Consider the following 19,719-nt stretch of genomic DNA (forward strand, 5'->3'; position numbering starts at 1 on the left):
GCGGGTGCGTGTGTGCGTGTCTGCATGAGTGTATGTGTGTGCACTCAGATTTTAAAATTTCCTTTCAGGCAGTCCCACCTCTCATCCTGCATGGTCTTCTTGTTAGTGCTTTGTGGAAAAGTAACGCTGGCTGTGTTGATGTTGGCGCAGACTTATTCTGAAACGCGGGCAGCACGGGACAACAGGGTGCCCTTGTGGGAAGCCTTTAGGCTGGAGGTGGGGACGTAGCCTAGGGGCAAGAGGTGGCTGGATGAAGGCCCATCTGGGTGAAAGTGGGGAAGGTCATTGGACAGGTGTGCGTCAGCCGTGTGGTTGGGGTGGTCCCGGTGCCTGTGACTCCTCTGTGGGACAGAGCAGCATTTGGGGGAGTCCCCTTCCTTAGAGCTGCAAGAAGAGGCTTCAGAGGTTTATAAGCTTCCCTGAGATTCTGAATCCATGGGGCAAAGGCTGTACTGGCCTTTGGGCCGGTGGGTTTCAGGTTTCACTGCTGGGCTGGGCCTAGGGGATTGCGACTTTCAGACTGCCTGCCTGTTGGGTGGAAATGTGGAAGGATGGTAGGGTAGGGATCGGGCATCATATTTTTAAAAGTTCCCAGCTGATTCAAATGTTCAGCCAGGCTTGAGAGCCACTGGGTTAAACTGACCTTGGCTGCCGACCCTGTGAGCGATGCTTTTGTTCCTTTTCTCATTTAAGCCTCACCGCAGGCCAGTGAGGTGGGTGAAAGCCCCATTCACGGGTGATGCAACCACAGCGGGACGAGGAGTGGCAGAGCTGGGATTCAAACTCAGATCCCTCTAGCTCCAAAGCCCTCCGCAGTCCTCTGTATTCTGCTGTTCTCTGAACTGGCAGCTTTAAAGGAGGCTCTGCGGTATGGACTGGAACAAGGCAGTGTTGCGCAGTGGTTAGCACACCCATCCTGGAGCCAGTCCGCCTGGGTGTAAATCCCAGCCCCACCACCTTAGGCAAGCCGCTGAACTTCCCTGGGTCACAATATCCTTTTGTGAAAAATGGAGAAGATTATCTCCATTATTATATTTAATAATAATAATTATATTATACATATTATTAGGTTACTGTTATTATTCCTATTATTAATGAGTGTTACTATAGCTTACCTCATAAGGTTGTGATGAGGATTAAATGAGTTAACGCGTGTAAAACACTTGGAACACGTGCATGCTGTATAAATATCTGTCATCATCATCACCATCATCATCCCCGTCTCTATGCTGGTTCTGCTACCAAGTCGGCCCTAGATGTTAGGGGTGATGTCACTGAAGGAAAAGAAGACCTTTTGTTGAACCTCCCTAAGTCTGAAAATTGATGAGCTCCCTCATCAACTTTTTATCCCTTACTTATTCTAGTGAAAAGAATGCAGATGATCTTTGTATATATATTTGAAACTGCACTGCCGAGAATTCATGTGTGGGAGAGAAAGTCAGACGTCTCTCAGCTATGTTTGGGGCTGAGATGGGGCTGGAGGTAAGAGGGGGGAGGCAGAATGTTTTTGTCCCTTTCTCTAGGCTTGTGTAATCCTGAGCGTGTTGCTTATGACAACGATTGACCCCTGCCCTCCTGGTTCTGAAGTGCTTGCTGCCTCATGACAGATCGCCGCTGGCCAGCTTTTGTTTGGTGAGGCCAGGCTGGGCCAGGTGGTTATGTGCCAGGGAGAGGAACTTCCAGATTAGTCCAGGCAGATTGCTAAATGAGGGTCCCTAAAGTTCAGCAGAGGTTGGGTAGACAGCGAGGAACCTCTCATTTGTTTGACACACTAAGCACTGCCATGTGTCTGCAGGCTCGAGGCTGGCTCACCCCCGTGGGCAGCGAGGCAGCCAGACAGCCGGCCCGTCACTGTTACAGTGATTGAAATGGATGTGCTTTTTCCCTTGATCAAAGACACTGCAATAACTTCACAAAATGAGGCTGCCTCTTTGAGTGTACTTCACTCGCCTTGACAGGCTGCCAAAGGGCTAGGAGACAAACCTCTCCCAACCTCCACTGTCACTTAGCTGGACTTTTTTAAAGACCAAAACCCAGAGACCAGCTACGTTGCTTTGATATTCTTTAGAATATTGTTATTCACGCATCCTGGTGGTGTTAACATATTTTAGCCCCGTGAATTATTACACAGTAACAATCTCTTGACATTTATGGAGGGAGTGAGGGGACCTACTGGGACTGGATTTGTCCGGCATGGGACACAGCTTGGGACCACATGACTGGGCTGGCTTTAACGGAGTTCATGTGGGATGCAGTGGTCTCTGTTCTCTTCTTTGTTTTCCCTTGTCCTCTCTTTCCTCCCTACTCCCCAACCCCAACTCACACAGCAGAGTGGTACACATTACATCACATTAGATTTTTAAAAAGCTTGATACCTAGTCCACAGCCCAGACCATTAAATCAAATTCTAGGAGTGGGACCCAGACATTGTATTATTTCAAGCACCTCAGATGATGCCAATATTTGGTCCAAGCTGCAAATGACCCGCTGCTGTGAGGGCTTCATCACTCTTGTTCTTGATGCATCGTTGGAATGTGAGTTAAGCCCTACGGGGACCTGTTGAGTAAGGTCGGGAGTCACTGCTTTCTCCTTTGCTGTGGTCTTATCTGTTTTCTCTTCTGGGTTTTGGGAACGTAATTCCCGATATTGGTTCTACCAAGACCTCTGCCAAGCAGTTGTCCGGTGCCCAAGCTGGTTAACTGAAATCACAGCCGCAGGGGAACGGTGCTGCATCACCACCACCAGGAAATTTCGGCTGGAGTTTGTCAAGCTTATGCATCACTGAGTAATAGTGATGGTGACTCTTTATTGAGGGCTACCTGGTGCTAGGCGCTGAGTTTTACACCCAGTAATCTTCACTAGGACTTTTTGAGGTAGTTATTAATACATTTATTTATAACAGAAAACCGAGTTTCAGAGGGGTTGAATAACAGGTTCAAGGTCACTAAGCTGGAAAGGATCGGTACCCAGGCCTGCCTCATTTCAAGACTTGTGCACTTAACTTTTTCAACTGCTACAAAAGTGGCCTTGATGCATGTGTAATTCATTTTCATCACCATTGTTATTCCAGAAGTCCCCTCTCTGATGCTATTGACCAATCAAGTAAACATTTAAAAAAAATCCTTTTGATTACGTGAATTTTCAAATATACAAAAAAGTACAAATAGTGTGATGAACTCCATGTACCCATCACCCAGCTTCAGCTGTGATTAACATGCGGCTGATTCTGTTTCATCTCTTCCCCGTTTTCATCTCCCACCCCAAACTGGATTGTTTCAAAGCCAATGCCAGATACAGTATTTTTTCCTCTCAGACATTTTGGAGCTCTGCTGTGTTCTGGGCCACGAGCTCTGTTGTTATGGAGGATTCAAGAAATGTCATGACCTGTGCTTCAAGGAGCTGACATGCAGAAAAGATACGCAAACTTATGATAAAGTAGCTGGTACACAAGACCATACGTGTACAACTGGTTATATTTCAAATGCCTATTTAAAAGGCAGTAATTTGGAATCCTGAGTGCATTTTATTGTTGAGAAAATATATACAAATTTAAAATTTAAATGTAGAAAACACCTTGAACAAAACTAAAAGGCAAACAACGTATATTAACCCTAATGACAAAGGGCTAATTTTATGTAAAGAACTCTTACAAGCCAGAAAGAAAAAGATCCTAGCAGAAAAAAGAGATATCAATAAGCAGGTCACACAATAATAACAAATAGCTAATAAGTGAATACGAATGATGTCACTTTCCTTAGTAATTAAAGAAATACAAATAAAAGGAATGGGGTGTCATTTTGCTTACCAAATTGGAAAAATTGGGAAAAAAATGGTCATGTTCAGTCTTGGGTGAAGGGAAAAGGTGACCTCCTCACATGGCAGTTAGGAAAGTAAATTGGCAGTGATTTTTTATGGGATAATTTTGCAATATGGGTCAGAAGGCCTTAATTGTGCCCACATTTTGAGCCTGAAATTCTACTTCTAGGAATTTATTCTAAGGAAATGATTAAAAATATGTGCAAATATTTAGCCACAAGGATTTCCATCTACGTTCTGCCTATAGTAGCAAAAAATTAGGAGACAACCTTAATATCCAATAATAGAGAATTGCTTAAACAAGTTATTACATAGCCACACTATGCAGCTAGTAAAATGATGTATTATAAAAGCTTATTTTACATATGCATGTATGTATGTATATTAGGGATGTAAATAATTAGAAAGAGAAATATTTTCATTGTTTTCTAAATAGTATCCACACCTTATAAAAAAATTCTGACAATACAGAAGTACACAAGGTGGAAAGGTAAAGTCAGTGAATTCAGCTCCGTGAAGTAGCAACAATTAAGTCTATAACTCTCTGGATATTTTTTCTTTGTGCACACTTATCATTATTTAGGACAAAAACGGTCTAATATCATTTATTGTTTTATAACATTGTCTTCAAATAATTATAATGTAACTTATTTCCAAGTTAATGACATGTAACTCCATGTCATTTTTTTAATGGCTGCAGTGTATTCCATTGTATGAATGTACCATGAATCCTGGAAATCTAGGGATTAAATTTCTGGAAGTTGAATATTGGGTCAAAAGGACGTGCACTTTATAGCGCTGGCCTGATTGTGTAGTGGTTAAGTTTGTGTGCTCAACTTCAGTGGCCCAGGGTTCGCCAGTTCGGATCCTGGGTGCAGACCTATACACCACTCATCAAGCCGTGCTGTGGCAGCATCCCACGTAGAAGAAATAGAAGGACTTACAACTAGGATATACAAGTATGTACTGGGACTTTGAGGAGAAAAAAAAGAGAAAGATTGGCAACAGATGTTAGCTCAGGGCCAATCTTCCTCACCAAAAAAAAAAAAAAAAGGGATATGCATTTTTTTAAGGCATTTGATGCCTACTACCAAATTGTTATCTACTGTAATGGTATTGAGCAATGATGTGCTTGATTAGTGGTTATTAACAAATACATTTCCAGGCCATTTCAATTTTTTGTGTAGATGGATTATAGTTCTAATAATATTATAGAAAATAAAACACCATTCATAATGTTACTTCTATGTGAAAAAATGTGCTCTGTTTCCCATCTTTGAGCTCCACATTCCAGGAACTGTCTTTCTTCATACAGCTCTGTCTGGCACTAATGCTCTTCCCAGTTTTACTCGTTCTAATCACTCTTCTCCCACTAATGCGCACATATACATCCTTTTTTATTTCCTGAGGTCATTTTTTTGCACAGAGGGGCCTGGGGAGCTGTAATTTCTTCTTGATGAGCCTTTGTTCTGATGTTGGAAGTGCAGAGAAAAAGTTCTGTGGCTTTTTGGCAAAGACACTGGGCTGCCCTTGTCAGCATTTCTATAGTTCTGACTTGTATTTCCCACACCTAGGGAACTGCATCTTATTTCCCAGGTGCCTGGGCTTGAGCTGTGAAGGAGGTCTTGAGGTTCCCTTTTAGGTCCTCCCTGCCCCCACAGTGGAGAACTGAGCTTCCTGAAGTCACCCTGCCGGCCTGAGCTGTGTGACTAGCTTGTCCTGGAAACACCTGGTTTACCGTCTGGACCTCCCCATTCCAGGTTCCCAGCAAGTCTGGAAGGTGTCGATGTTTTGCCTGCTGTGAGTTTGTTAGCTCTGCTGACTAAACATTGGCCGGCCAGAGTGCTGAGCATCCTCAGAGGCTGGAGAGGATTTGTCCTACCTTTGATGAGCCTAGAGGTCTAAAGAGTCCAGAGGCTATGTGTTTTTGGCTGAATGTGGACCTGTCTTACCCAGAGTAGCCCTGTGGGTCTCTCCCCAGATGGTGCAGAGGCCTCTTGAGGAAAAGTCCTAAGACCTGGCTGCATCCGTAAGCTGGAGCGTTCTGAGCTCCTCCAGCCATAAATGGCTCCTTTGGATGCCCGCAGACAAAGCCAGTTCTGTATGTGATCATGGATGGTGCCCTGCGGAGGCTCCCTCTGCCTTCTTTGGCACGTGTAATGCTGACTTTTTTTTTTAAAGCAATCAGTGTTAAAAATTCAAGCCCATCCTTTATGTATAGATGGCATGATGGTAAATAGACCCACTGTTGGGCAACTTGTGCTTTTCTTTTTCCTTTTTGTAAGAACTTAATAAACATATTATTATTGTCATAACTTGAACATCTCCTCTGTCCAGGGCACCTGACTCCTTGTTTTACTTGTGTTTTTCCTTGAATTGCTTTTGTTTCAAACAACCAGATATTGCCTATGATAATTTATATGAAAATGTGCACTGTTTAGCACATAATTGCAGCTCTGCAAATGTTAGTTTCCTTCCTCTTTGGGTCTCAGTTTGCTAAACTGTAAAATGGGAGAGCTAGGTAAGCTAGTCCAGAGGCTGGCACACTGTGGCCTGTGGGCTGGCCACCTTGTTTTGTTCTTTAAAATAACAGCTTTATGGAGATGTAATTCACATTTCATAACATTTATCTTTTAAAGTGTACAATTTAGTAGTTTTTCATATTCACAGGGTTGTGCAACCAGCTCTACTACCTAATGCCAGGACATTTTCATCACCCAAGAACAAATCCTGTAGCCACTGGCAGTCATATGGAAGTAAGTTTTTAATTTGTAAATGATGGCAAGGATAGGGCCTGATCCATCCACGTGCAGGAAGGACTTGTCTAGCAACTGACTCATCTAATCTCTCACACGTGGTGGGAGCCACCACTCTCCTCTTTTCAATGAGAGGACTGGCACGCCCTGGGTCTCCATCAGGTGCAGAGGGGTGCAAGAAGATGAGGGTGGAGGGAGCATGCTTTATGCTCGAACACTGTAGCTTTTGTGTTCTGTGGGGACTTGCCTACCCGAGTCACTGCTTGGTCCTACTCTTCAATGGCTGAATGGCCACTGAGCATCCTCTCACAGATTGGCTGGCATCACTTGCTTTGGAGCAAGTGTGCAGGGTCTGGGTGCTCCCAGCTGGGCATCTGAGCTCTGCACAGCCCTTGGTGAATCTGGCCCTACAGATCGGCTATTGTGGAATTGAAAGGAGCAAGCGCTGGGTGGTATCTGCAGCTGCTCTGCGAGAGGGTGTACTTGGGAGGGAGGAAAGATGGAGGCCTGCTGCCTATGGGAAAGGGGAGGCCCACTGATGGGGGCTTCAGTCATCCTCTCCGCTGTTCTTTTCTTTTTCAGATGATAACACCACCTACTTACATAGCACTTACTGTGTGCCAGGCTGTTTTATGAGTGCCTGACACATTTAACTCACACAATCCTCACTATGACCTATGAGGTAGACACTGTTGTATTGCCATTTTATAGATGAGGAAACAACCACAGAGAAGCTGAGTAACTTGCCCAGGGTCACACAGCTTGTAAGCGGTAGAATCAAGATGTAGACCTATCAGCCTGGCTCGAGAGTTCTTGGTCCTCACCACGTCTCTATACTGCCTCTCTAAAGGACATTGCCATCTTTTCAAGTTGCCAAACTCGAGCATATCCAGGAGGGTGACTCAGTGAATAAGGTTGGGAAACTGTGTCACAGAGGAATATTCAAGGGAGCCAGAGATGTTTGGTTTAGAGATGGGAAGAACTAAAGGATGCGGGGAAGAGATGCCCAAAGGGATACTGGAGAGCCATCTTCAAACCTTTGTGAATGACAATAGCTTTTTACTGGATAGTCCCAAAAAGCTGACCGACCCAGGATCCCTGAGTAAAATATCTAATGACTCAGACTCTGAGTCAAAATAGGGAAGAACTTTTTACGAGTAGAGCAATCCACAGACAGAATGTCTGACTCAGAGAGAGCTTCACTTTCCACCCCGAGAAGTAGGCAGGTGGGGACTGAATGGGGGTCAGCAGGGGTGCCTGGGCTGGGGGTGGGGAGGGCACGCCACTGCACTGGGAGGGAGGTTAAATTGATGACCTCTAGGAGTAACCGTCACACTTTTTAGGATCTTATGAGATAGTAGCTAATGTTCAGTCGGGTGGGTAGGCACACAGTAGGCCCATAGCAAATACTTATTTAGGAGCCTTTCAGGCAGAGCCATTAAGACACATACATTTAGGGCTATTGCCACTTCACTGTGGGTGCATAGAACATGCTAGGAGGTGACCCTGCAGGTCAGTCAACTGAACTCTTCTGCAGAATTAAAGAGATCAGATTTCTTTTCCATGTCAAAGGAGGGAAAGGTAATAGGAAAACAGGAGAGGGTATGAAGGCAGAAAAGTAGTGAAGTCAGATATGGGAAGCAAGAAAGAGCTCCCACTCCTACAGGCCACCTGGTGCCCCCACTGGCCAGATTCACAGCTCTGATCTGAGCAAAGCTCCTACACATGAGGGACTTTCCTATTGGGCACTTTCTTTTTTATTCTGGTGAGGAAGATTGGCCCTGAGCTGACATCTGTGCCAGTCTTCCTCTATTTTGTATGTGTCTCACGACCACAGCATGGCTCGATGAGCAGTGTGTAGGTCTGCACCTGGGATCCAAACTCGAGAACCCCTGGCCGTTGAACGGGAGTGGGTGAACTCAACCACTATGCCACCGTGTGGCCCCTATGGGGCGCTTTGTAAAACGTAAAAACATGTTTGCTATTTTGGCCCCCAAAATGGAAATAAAAGTGGATGAACAAGAGGAGCCGTATTTGCTGTTTACAAAACGACTCTAGGCGCCAGAAGGAGGGGCGGAAATCAAGAAAATCAAGTGCTTTGGGTCTCTGAAGCCCTAACACATGGGGTTTTAAAATATCTTTATGTGTGTTGGGGGGGATGGTGTTCACACTTTTTGGAAGATACAAAAAACTTGCTCTTCATCGTGTACTTGGAAGAGTGGTCTTAACATTGACAGTTAGGTGCTGGTTTATAAGTGTTCACCTTACTCCTAAGCAGGGGAAGTGCAGTTTAGAACAGGGTTGCAGAATCACAGAACTTTTGGGTCAGAGGGGCCCTCGAAGATATCTGGCTCATCCTCCCCTCCTCTCCCTGCCCACCCCAATCCAGAGCTCAGGTTCCACTTCCCAAGCAGGCATCTTCCTTCTGCTTGATTGCCACCAAAGACAGAAAGCTTACTACTGCCAGTGACAACATACGCACTGCATTTTGGGACAGTTTAGTCGGAAAGCCCTCTCCATTAACTTGAGAGCTGTCATTTCCAGCAGATGACCCCCATTCTAGCTGTGGAACTTACAGAATCCGCAAAATTCCCACTTTCCACGGAAAGACTTGAAAACAGACACCATTACGTCCTTGTGAAATCCTCTCTTTGAGCCAACAAATATTTCTTTTTGCCCTGGCAGAAATCCCTAGTTCTCTCACTCACTTCCATATCACAGGGATTTATGTCTCTCTTTCCTCCTGGCCTCTCCCTTCTGAATTCAGTTTGCCAAAGCCCCTCTTCTAGAAGGTCCTTCCCCAGACTGGACACGGTGCTTCAGATGTGGCCATGGACCGCCGGGGGAAGGAGGGGACTGCCTCTTGTTCTAAACACACCACTTCTAACTAATATCACGTTGGCAGCCACGTTACCCCATCAACTCATAAAAGACATCGTCAACAAAGATTCCCATATTTAGGAGCATTTGGAATTGAAGGGTTATCTTCCTGCCCTGCATCCCCTCCATTAAATTCTGGAGGATGAGGTAAACACTCTAAAAGGAAAATCTCTCATTCCCCAACAAGCAGCCCTCCCTAGAGCTGGCACAGAGTGGGAGACGGCGTCTACAGCCAACAAGGACAGCGGCGCTTCTAAACTACAGCCTACACCCGCCCTGTAAAAGGGCAGGGGAAGAGGACAAAATCAGCTTGCGCTGGGCACACACTCTACATCTGACCCTGTTTTAGATGCTTTACATATCTTGTCTCATTTTGTCTTCTCGATAACCTTCAAGGTGGGTGCCGTTAGCCTTATTTCACACATAGACTCAGAGAGGTTATGTGACTTTGCCAAAGTCACACAGCTTGCAGCAGAGATTGGTATTTAAACCCAGGTCATTTTGACTCCAAAGCCCTGTTTTTTCTTTTGCGTCTTGTTGCTTCTCAGCCAGACCTGACTAAAGATGAGGGGGACATTTGTGGGATAACCTTTTCCAAACTGAGGAGAGAACAGCTCATGCTAGCCAGACCAAAGGGGTTACACCATCCCTTCCTCCTCCCGCTCTTCTCACTGCAATCAAACTCTCTTCCATGTGTGAAATCCTCCAGAAGATGGAACGCTGCAATCACTAGATCCATGAATTAAAAGACCACATGTCATCAAAACAACTAGACTATAAAAACTTTGGAAAGAAATATGGTCACAAGGCCCCTTGTTCCCAAATTCTCACCTAGAAAAGTACTTGTTTCTTGAGTATTTTATGATAAATGCCAGGAAGGGTGGCTGGGGAAGAACCGTGGTTCTTGAAGTGTGGTCCGTAGACCAGCAGCAACAGCATCGCCTGGGGACCTGTTAGAAATGCAGATTCTCCAGCTGACCCCAGACCTGATGAATCCAGAAACTCAGTGGGTGGGGTCCCGCCATCTGTTTCCACGAGCCCTCCAGGTGACGCTAATGCACACCCACCTAGCAACGTTCTCCTGCAGCTTCTGACGGACAGAGATGTTCTAGGGGAACGAGCGGCAACCTTAGATGGCCCGGAGGCTCAATCTCCCAGCCAGGGTCCCGTGGAAAAACACAGCTTCTCTGAGGTCCTATAGGGAATGCAGAGAAAAGGAAAATGGGACAGCCAAAAACACTGCCCCGAAACAAAAGTATCAGTGGGGCCAACAGCAACATGCTCAGCTTACACTGTGCATTAGCTTAATCCAAAGAACCTGCGAACTGATTTGGGGCAACTGGTAGATTAAAAAGAAGAAAGAGTCTCATACTCCCACTGTCAAAAGAGAGACAAATTTCTACTTGCCTTCCGCTTGTAGTTTCACTTTTTCCTACTAGGAAATGTTCATGTGCATGATAGTAGTCATTTCATTACCAGTCTGGTGGTTGCTACTAAGAATGCTGAATCAAGCCTCTCCCTTTGCATGTGGTTCACATTTTCTCTTTTACAAAAGAGGCACAAAGAAATAGAGGGGGGCGTGAAGCCGCGGGGTGAGAAGGGGCTGTACCTTGGAGGGGGTCCCAGTTGTCAGTGAAGGTCTGAGGCAGTTCAAGACAGATTTCTGAACAGAGAGAGAGCTTGAGAAAGTGTTACAAAAAAGGAGTTGGCTGGAGGGAAATTATTCCAAGAATAGTGAGCCAAATGAGAGTCTGGTACCTGGGCCGTAAGAAAGTAGGACTAGAAAAGCAAAGAAATATAGCAAGGGCCTGAATGTCATTGTACTGCCTTTTTTTTTTTTTTCGGTGAGGAGGATTGGCCCTGAGCTAACATCCATTGCCAATCTTCCTCTTTTTGCTTGAGGAAGATTGTCACTGAGCTAACATCTGTGCCAGTCTTTCTCTATTTTATGCGGGATGCTGCCACAGCATGGCTTGATGAGCGGTGTGTAGGTCCACCCCAGGATCTGAACCTGCAAACCCAGGCTCCTGAAGCAGAACACGCGAACTTAACCACTACACCGCTGGGCTGGCTCCATGTACTGCCTTTTTTTAAAAGCATGTTTCAGAGAACACTAGTACTGTGAAAGGCTCCCCACACAAAATTAAGGGAGGGTCCCACAGTTAAATAAGTTTAGGAATTGCTGCAAATGATATTTATAATACCATTTGCAGCAATTCCTATTTGCATGATATTCCTATGCATCCTTACATCCTATTCCAATTGCATGCTAAATGATCTTAGTGCTAAATCATGAATTGACTTAAGGCTCTGAGAAGTTCTGCAGTCCAGAAATTCTTTCGTTTTATTTAACTCAACATTTCCAAAGTTATTTGGCTAGAGAACCCTCCATCCGCAGTAAGTCCTAGCCACGCCCCATAGGACAGCAGCTGTGTTCTTCACTGTATCCAAGAGGCAGAAGTGCAGGTAGGAACCGCAGCTTCATGTTCTGGGAGAAAAGAGGAGAGAGCGGGCGTACGCAGGGGAGACTGGTGTCCTAGGGGAGCAGGGGCCCTTGGTAGGAAGGAGAGCAAAAGTCCAACAGGGAAGCTACTCTAGGTGAGGTCTGACCCCTGTCAGAAGAGCCCCCCAAGAACGGCCAGGAGAGCAGTCTGGCTGGAGGTGCGGCCAAGGCCCCCATGCTGTCACCCGCATCATTCTGGAAACGGCCTCTCGCTCACACTGGAGCAAAAGACGCTCTTCCAGCTGCCTGCTTCATTAGGGTATTTATCCCATCTCCTCCTCCCCTGGAGGAGTTCCCTCTGCTGGAGAATCACAGGCACAAAGAGACCCAGTCAGTTCCCTCGGACACAGCGCTGCGAACCGTGCCATTTCCCTGTCTCCCTTCCAGCTCTGGGGACTTTATCTGCCAGGCTAGGTACTGGTGATCATGCTGCCCGTCTGTCTCCTCGTTTGTAAAATGTCTGGGTTAGGCTGGTGATCTCTAAGTTTTTTTCCAGCTCTGTCAATTCTGAAATTTTGTGAGTGCTTGGAGATCGGGCTTCAAATTCCTGTGCTGTTAGGACCTGGCTGTGGGTTTGAACGAATGGCCTCTGCTCCCGGTGCCTCCTATAAAGGATGTGCACAGAGGGCGGTTTGGAGGCCTGGAGGAGATAGTGCAGAGGCCGTGGGTGGCAGCTGACGAGCTGTTGTGAAGGTAGAAGGTGTGTGTTCTGTCTTGGACCTGGTACCCAGGGGCAGTAGTTGTCTGCGTGCACAGTCCATTTGTCTTGGTTTTTCTCCATGCTTTCCTCCCATTCGGTCTCCGATCTGCTTTATCCTGTGAGCTGGTATTTGCTCTGCTATTCTTGACTCCTCATTCAACTCCATTTGTTGGGAGTGTTACCCTCCCACATTCTTCCAGATGTCCGGGAGTTGGGCTAGTGTTGAAGATTAAAATAGATTAAGGCTTAAAATAATTTCAAATTTGTCTTAATTTGGACAGAGGTTGACCTGAGACATACCACTGGGCTGTTTATGCAAAGGGCTTCTTGCCAAAAATGCTTAAGTACATGAGTCAGAGATGAAACCTACTTACCTAAGAACACACTGTTTTAAAGTACCTTTAGGATACCAGTTAGGTTCAACAGTGGCATTTAGCAGAGAGTAACCCCGCTTAGGTTGATGTACAAACACTTTTTGTCTCTTAAGGAAGACCCATCAGTTGTCATTTCAGCCCTCCTAGGATGTTCCAGACTGAGATAGGAGCAAATTCCTGTGGTTTGTATCTGTACCTTTAGGGCCAGAACAACCTTGAGATTTGAGAACAATACAGCAAGATACTAGAAATGGCCAATTACCTTGTCAATTCCTCTTGGCTCCTTCTTTTCACATAGATTAAGTCTGCGAGTTGATTAATTTGAGGCTGCGGGGTGGTGGTGGAGGTAGAACTAAGGGGATTACTTGTTAACTTAAAAGAATAAATAAGTCTGCAAGAGAGGAGGCTAAACTAGGTAGAATTTGCATACTGATCATGTATATATAAACCATCAATTCTATAGAGTTTATATCCTGGTTGCTTTTCTGCAGGAAGCCGTCCTTCTCTCTTCTGAGAGTAATAGACCTGTTTCTATATGAAAACAAACCTCCCCTTCCTCCGCTCAAACTTTTTGCTGAGTTCAGACTGCCCCTCCCCTGAGACTGGTCAGATTAGGATGTTCTTTGGTTCCTATCAGAGAATCTGGCTGTACCCTTTTTGAATGCACAAATAGTTTGCTAAAAAATAACACAATGATAATAAAAATAAATAGCTAAGCTTAACTGGGCACTTACTGTGTGTGCTAAGTGCTTTATTTACATTATCTAATTTAATCCAACAGCCAAGTGAGGTAGGTGTTATTATCATCCCTTTTTAAAGAGTCGCGGAGAGGCTGAAGGTGGGTTGGATTAAGAACCTTTCCAAGGCTGCAGGGGGTTGAAAGTTCACGGGTAACGTGAGTGTTGGAGATGGTTAGTTGAAGCCAGGCTGCAGTCTGACTCCACGGCTACTGCTTTCTGTCTCCATGTAACAACTTCTTTTTCTTCAAGATGGCATCTTGAAAACTCCCCAAGACAACTTATAAACAACCTCTCGATTGCGAATCGTGGGCTGCTTTGCTGAGGGCTCCTCCAGCCCAGGGCAGTGACCTTGCTGGGCGCCTCCTGCAGTTCCTGCGTCTGAGAGCCTGCTTGGGTGCTCAGGGTCCTCTTTTGCTTACCGCTGCCCCCTCCCCTGCAGCACTCCTGGGGCAGGTGAGCCCGTTACCAGGTACCCCAGGCCTCAGAGGGCCGTGGCAACAATTCCGCATTCAAGTCTAGTTTTCTGGGACTTGGAAGCAGCTCCCAACCTGAGGATTTTGGAACCTGGAGTCTGTTCCTTGGACCCCGGTGTGGGAGGATGCTGAGGGCCCTGGGGAGAGAGGGGCTGTGTCTGGGCCTGCGGGCCCGGCTGGGGGCTGGGAGGCAGCGTCCAGTGCCTGCAGGGATACAGTGGGCACACTCAGGGAGCATGTGACCCTGGGACCTGTTGAGCCTGGAGGTCAGATTATACCCCCTGAAACAAAGCTATGGGCTTAGCCTCTTGCTCATGCTTGTAGTTCTGTCCCTAGTCGCTGTGGCTGGGACTCTGCCAGCCTGGGAGGAAGGGACTTTCCACGCAGCCGTTCTTGTGGCCTGCTTGACTGTGGCACTCGGCTGCAGCAGGCAGCACTGGGCCAGAGGCCCAGCCTCGGGTGCTGGACTTGCGGGGTATGGTCCTCTTGGAGAGGGAGGCTGGCCTTGGCCATGGGAGCCAAGGGGCCTGGGAGTGAGTCAGCGTGGCCACCCAGCCCAGGGACAGGTTTCCCCAGAGGTAATTATTCGCCAAGGAGGAGAAAGCAGCCAGCCAGGCCCCATTAAAATGCTGCCACTGGTGAGGAGTGATCTCTAGGAATTATCCCTCGCAGGGCTGACAGAATCTGCAGGGGTGAATGTGGACTTTCCAGCAGCACTTCCCACCCAAGCCTCCGGGGCTCCTGGGGGGGCTCCACCCACGAGGAGGCCGGCTTGCCAGGTGTTTCTGACACAGCTTCGAGTAATCATTGCCATCATTGCCACAGCCACCCTGGATGAGCCGTCATCCCGTGCCGGGCACTGGACTCACACTGTCTGTTTTCCTCGCCAGAGCCTTCCAGCTTTGGCGTTGTTATCCCCATTTTGTACGTGGGGCTCAAAGAGCTAAGTAACATGCCTAGTTTATAACTGGCTAGACCAGGGTGCACACTCAGGTCTGCCTGGCTTTCTTTCCCTTCCACCGTTAGGCCTCCTCAGAAGGCAGCATTGACCCAACCCAAGGTATTGATCTTGGGGGAGGATCTGGGGCGGCAACCATGGCCAAGGGGTTTATGGATTGTCTCTGTGAGATGAAGTGAGAGTGGGATATGGTACTGGAGTAGAGGCACTGAATATAGTTTCCTTGCGTGGGCAGTAGAGGTAAATTCCTCATTTTTATACACAGTTGTCCTACTGGTAGGAGCAAGATGCCCTCCATCTTGTCCTGATCCCTGTGGGTAAGTCCCTATGAAATAGCTAGTCTTGAGGAAAACTGCTGTGTTTGGTATCCACACAAGAGCAGAAGCCTTTCTGTAGCTTTTCAGCCTTACTGATATCTTCTGGATTTCACCCGGGCTTCAGATCTCTCTTTTACCTCCGTACCCCTTGTATACCTCAGCACTCAATTTGTATGCTATTGCTGTCTATCCTCCATCCCAAATGTCCTCGATCCCAAGAGGCACATTTTTTCACACTTTAATATATGTGCAGTTGGCACATATCTTGTAATTGTGGTCTACATTTAATGTGGTGGGGCTGTTTAATGTTACATTTTTAGAATTGAGAGAGGCTAAGAACTGAGGAAATATGATAATTCATGCATTTATGCGACTCATCAAACACCTACAATAAGTGTCAGGCATCATGCTAGATGCTTGGAATACAGAATTAACAAGTATGCAGTCCCTTGTCTTAAGGCGGTCACAGCCTAGAGGGGGAAATAGATTAGACAGATCAACAGTTGTAGCTCGTTGTGATAAGGGCTCTGAATTTGGGGAACCAGGGTGTGTAGAGGGTCAGAGGAAAGAGGGAGAGGAGGAGGGGAGCGTAGGACCGCTTTGCGGAGAAGGTGTGTCATAAAGGGGGTGGGAATACAAAGGGATTAGGAGAGGCTTGAGGATAGGTTGAAGCATGGTATTCTGGACAGACTGGATAGTTGGAGCAAACAAAGGTTCAGAATCATGAGATCCTAGGATGTGTTTGTGAGCTTCAATAGGTTCATTGTGGCTGGAATGGAGGGCGTGTGTGGAGACACGGGTGTGAAATGAGGCTGGGGGGATAGGCGGGGCAGATCATGGACGACTTTGAGCGCCATGCACATTTGCTCATTTGGCCCTTCATGATCATGAGCTTAATCTCCATCCTGAGTCTGGCAAATTGTCAAGGGGTTTTAAGCAGAGGAGTCATGCCTCAATTTGTGTTTAGGAACTCCATGTAGCAAATGGATGGGAAGAGATGGTGGAATGGGGTGGATAAAGTGACAGCTATTGGAAGAGAAAGAAGAGTCACCCCAAATGAAGCAAAAAGCCTCATTTTCATTTGCTGTTCCCAGACAGGGTGGACCTGATCTTGGAGGCTTGAGGAAAGTCATGCAGTGGTGCAGCGGGGCTTTTAGAACTGTAACCTGCAGGCATAAGTGTCTTTGCCCATACCTTAACCCCATCACATGTGTCCTTGTCTCAGGAGAGCCACCTGATCAATAGGCAGGCTGACCATATGAATGGATGCTGGGAAAAGCTAGAAAAAGAAGAAAAGCTTACCACTTGTCTCTGCTTGTTAAAGAAGTGTCATATCAATCTACAGTAGTGACATTCCAGCTTGTCCTTGCCAAATTAATTCACCAATCAGAATTTCTTACAGTTGGATGGGAGTGTTTGCCAACGCTTGGGGAAAAATTGTGAGGGTTTTGGTGAGAACCATCACAGGGCAAATACAACAGATGTATCTGAGTGTGAGATAAGATAATCAGCCTTAAAAGTCATAAGAAAGAAGTAGATGAATTGCTGTGGTTGTGCATGGGAGTCACACAGAAAACATATAATCAGTGCTGTTGACTGACTGGCCCACCTGCAAGAGACCCTCTGGGGACAGAGGCTGGGATGAGAGGTGGAAGGAGCTCCTCCACCATACTGGGGATGCTTTGAAAGGGGTGGGACATGACTGTTGATATTGTGACCCTAGACTTATGGTTCTCTTCCCCTTCCCACTTCCCTGAACAGGTGCAGTGTCACACTTACACGGGGTACTGCTGGTGTGTCACCCCAGATGGGAAGCCCATCAGTGGCTCTTCCGTGCAGAATAAAACTCCTGTATGTTCAGGTACCGTAGGGAGGGGTGGGAAGAAAGAAGAGGGCTGGAGAGGGAGCCCTTGCTTGGTCTCCTGCATCTTGTGGGGGAACCTTTGAAAGACTGATGGCGGTTATGAGTCTTTTTCCAGGTCAGGGAGCCTTCCACTCAAACACGCTCACTCTGTAGTCAGCTGTCAGGGTCAGAACATGCTTGTGTATATATTTATTTCTTTGAATTTAGGTTTCTCGTTCAATGCTCTTTTCCAAAGCATCAGCTGTAACCCCTAGCATGGTGTGTAAGTTTTTAGCTGTGTGCTCTGGTTGCTAGTGGCCCTGGGAGCACTTAGTTGGGATGGATTTCAAGACGGCGTGGGAGTTCAACATCAAAGGCTGTGATGATCAATTAGTGATGTCTGTCGTGGGCACAAGAGAGGAGAGTGGTGTCCTATGTGCAACATATTTGCCACCCTTGAACAACGTGATGTAGAGTAACGGAAAACTTTCGTAACGGTGGACCTCAGATCTGGCTGTCCTCAGCAGTGCCTGGGGAATTAACGAGAACCCACGTGTCAAGACTCCTCCCTGTGCATTCTGATCCAGTAGGTGTGGAGTGACACCTGGAGTCCACATGTTTATGAAGCTTCTCAGGTGGTTCTGATGGTTAAACAAGTTAGGGAACCACTGCTTCAAAGTGACCCATGGGGCTAGTCCATGGCAAAAATGAAGTCCTTTCCACTTTTAACTTTCTAATTATAGAGAAATTTTGCTCTCAGATCAACTTCTTGGGATTGTGGATTCTGGATTTACCCTAGCCCCACACTCTCCTCTTCCATTCAGATGGTAAGGGATGTGGGAGTCACCCCCTTAATTCACAGTGCAGCTCAGCCCTCGTTCAAAATGGCCTATCCCAGCTACCAGCTGCATCATATTTCTCCATGTCTGTGTGTGTGAGGTTTTATTTATTTACTCATTTTTAATTTTGAAGTGCAATCAAAGAATAAAACATTATTCTAAAGCCTATGGGAAATTCCAAAGGCTAGCAGTCCTACTATCCTAACATTTTTACTTTTTTTACAAAACCGATTCCTTTTTTCTACCTGTCTTGCTATTTAAAGGGAAAAGTAAGTGGAAAGGGCCGTAAGTATCTACATTAGGAAACCAATATATGCAGGCCAAAAAGGAAAGTTTACTTTATTTGTGGTTTAGATGGAAACTGGAAACCTTAATTGGGGTTGGTGTGGGGAGGGACAGGAATGAGCTCTCTTTGCAAATGACCTGGAAAGTTTCATTTAAAGCAAACAAATGCGCTAGAAACAAGTCATGCTGAGTGATAGAACTGAATTATCACAAAACTAGTGTATGAAGAAGGGGTATGATATAGATTGAGAAAATACGGATTCTTTCTTTCGTTGGTGGGACCTCCATGGATGCCCTTCAGGGTGAGCTGGCTATGCCCTGCCTGTGTGGGGTTGGGCTTCATGGAAAAGATAGGTACTGTAGGGTCAGGATCATAGGGTGGGTGTGCATGGTATCTTAGCAGATGCAGGGCAAAGCGTTTGGCCCAACACACATGCCACCCCCTCCTTGAGGAACAGGCTGCGTCTAGAAAATTGTTTCCATGCCTCAGACTATTTTGGCCCATTGCGTACAATTGGGCCAACAATTTTCTACTTAATGCAGATGGAAAATCGCCGATTTCCTGCCCTCACCAGCAAGGGATGTCAATCATTGCATTTGCAGTAAGACAGGGTTTCTTTCTGGTTGGCCCTACTGAGTGGATATGGCTGAGAGCATGGAGTTGGTGGGAAGTGGGGGAGATGGGGAGTGGAGGTGAGGGGTAGTTTTGGAATGTTCAACAAGGGAGTTATATAGATGTGGAATTTTGTAGAAATCTGGTCAAGACTATTGCCTGGAACCTGGAAATCATGGTTCTTCTCAACAATGCTGTGATATCAGTGACATTGATGTTAAACAAATCCCGCTCGACATGTATGTATGTACTAACTTTGTATATAATGTCCCTAGATGTGTATACAATATATATATACACAGAACCATATGCTCATAATATCAGGCTTTGCCAACTCTTTGAAAGAAACCAAGTGTGATGCATTCTGAACGTCTCTGTTTTTGTTTCCTCTTCCACCCAAGGTTCAGTCACCGACAAGCCCTTGAGCCAGGGTAACTCAGGAAGGAAAGGTGAGTAGAGTTTTATGCTTTATCTAAATGTTTGCTTCTAAAGCCAGTCCACGTAGGAGTTCTTAGACAAGATGGAAGGAGTCTGGGGTGAGAGTTAAAGTGCCCTGCAGCAAATCTCCATTTACATTCTGTGTTTCCTCCCCAGAGCACCTGGGGTAAGTAAGGCTCAGACA

At 46.3% G+C, this 19,719-nt stretch overlaps 1 protein-coding gene across 2 annotated transcripts in view; it reads left to right on the forward strand.

Annotated features, from left to right (window-relative positions):
• Positions 1–19,719, forward strand: part of SMOC1 (SPARC related modular calcium binding 1) — a 141,687-nt gene that overhangs the window by 70,034 nt on the left and 51,934 nt on the right. For both annotated transcript variants that reach the window (XM_046647677.1, XM_046647678.1), the window contains exons 4-5: positions 17,279–17,378; positions 19,499–19,546. In XM_046647677.1, coding sequence (XP_046503633.1) covers positions 17,279–17,378; positions 19,499–19,546 — 148 coding nt within the window. The remainder of the gene's footprint in view (positions 1–17,278; positions 17,379–19,498; positions 19,547–19,719) is intronic.

Source organism: Equus quagga, chromosome 20, assembly GCF_021613505.1.
Source record: "Equus quagga isolate Etosha38 chromosome 20, UCLA_HA_Equagga_1.0, whole genome shotgun sequence".
In the NCBI taxonomy this organism is placed as follows: domain Eukaryota; kingdom Metazoa; phylum Chordata; class Mammalia; order Perissodactyla; family Equidae; genus Equus; species Equus quagga.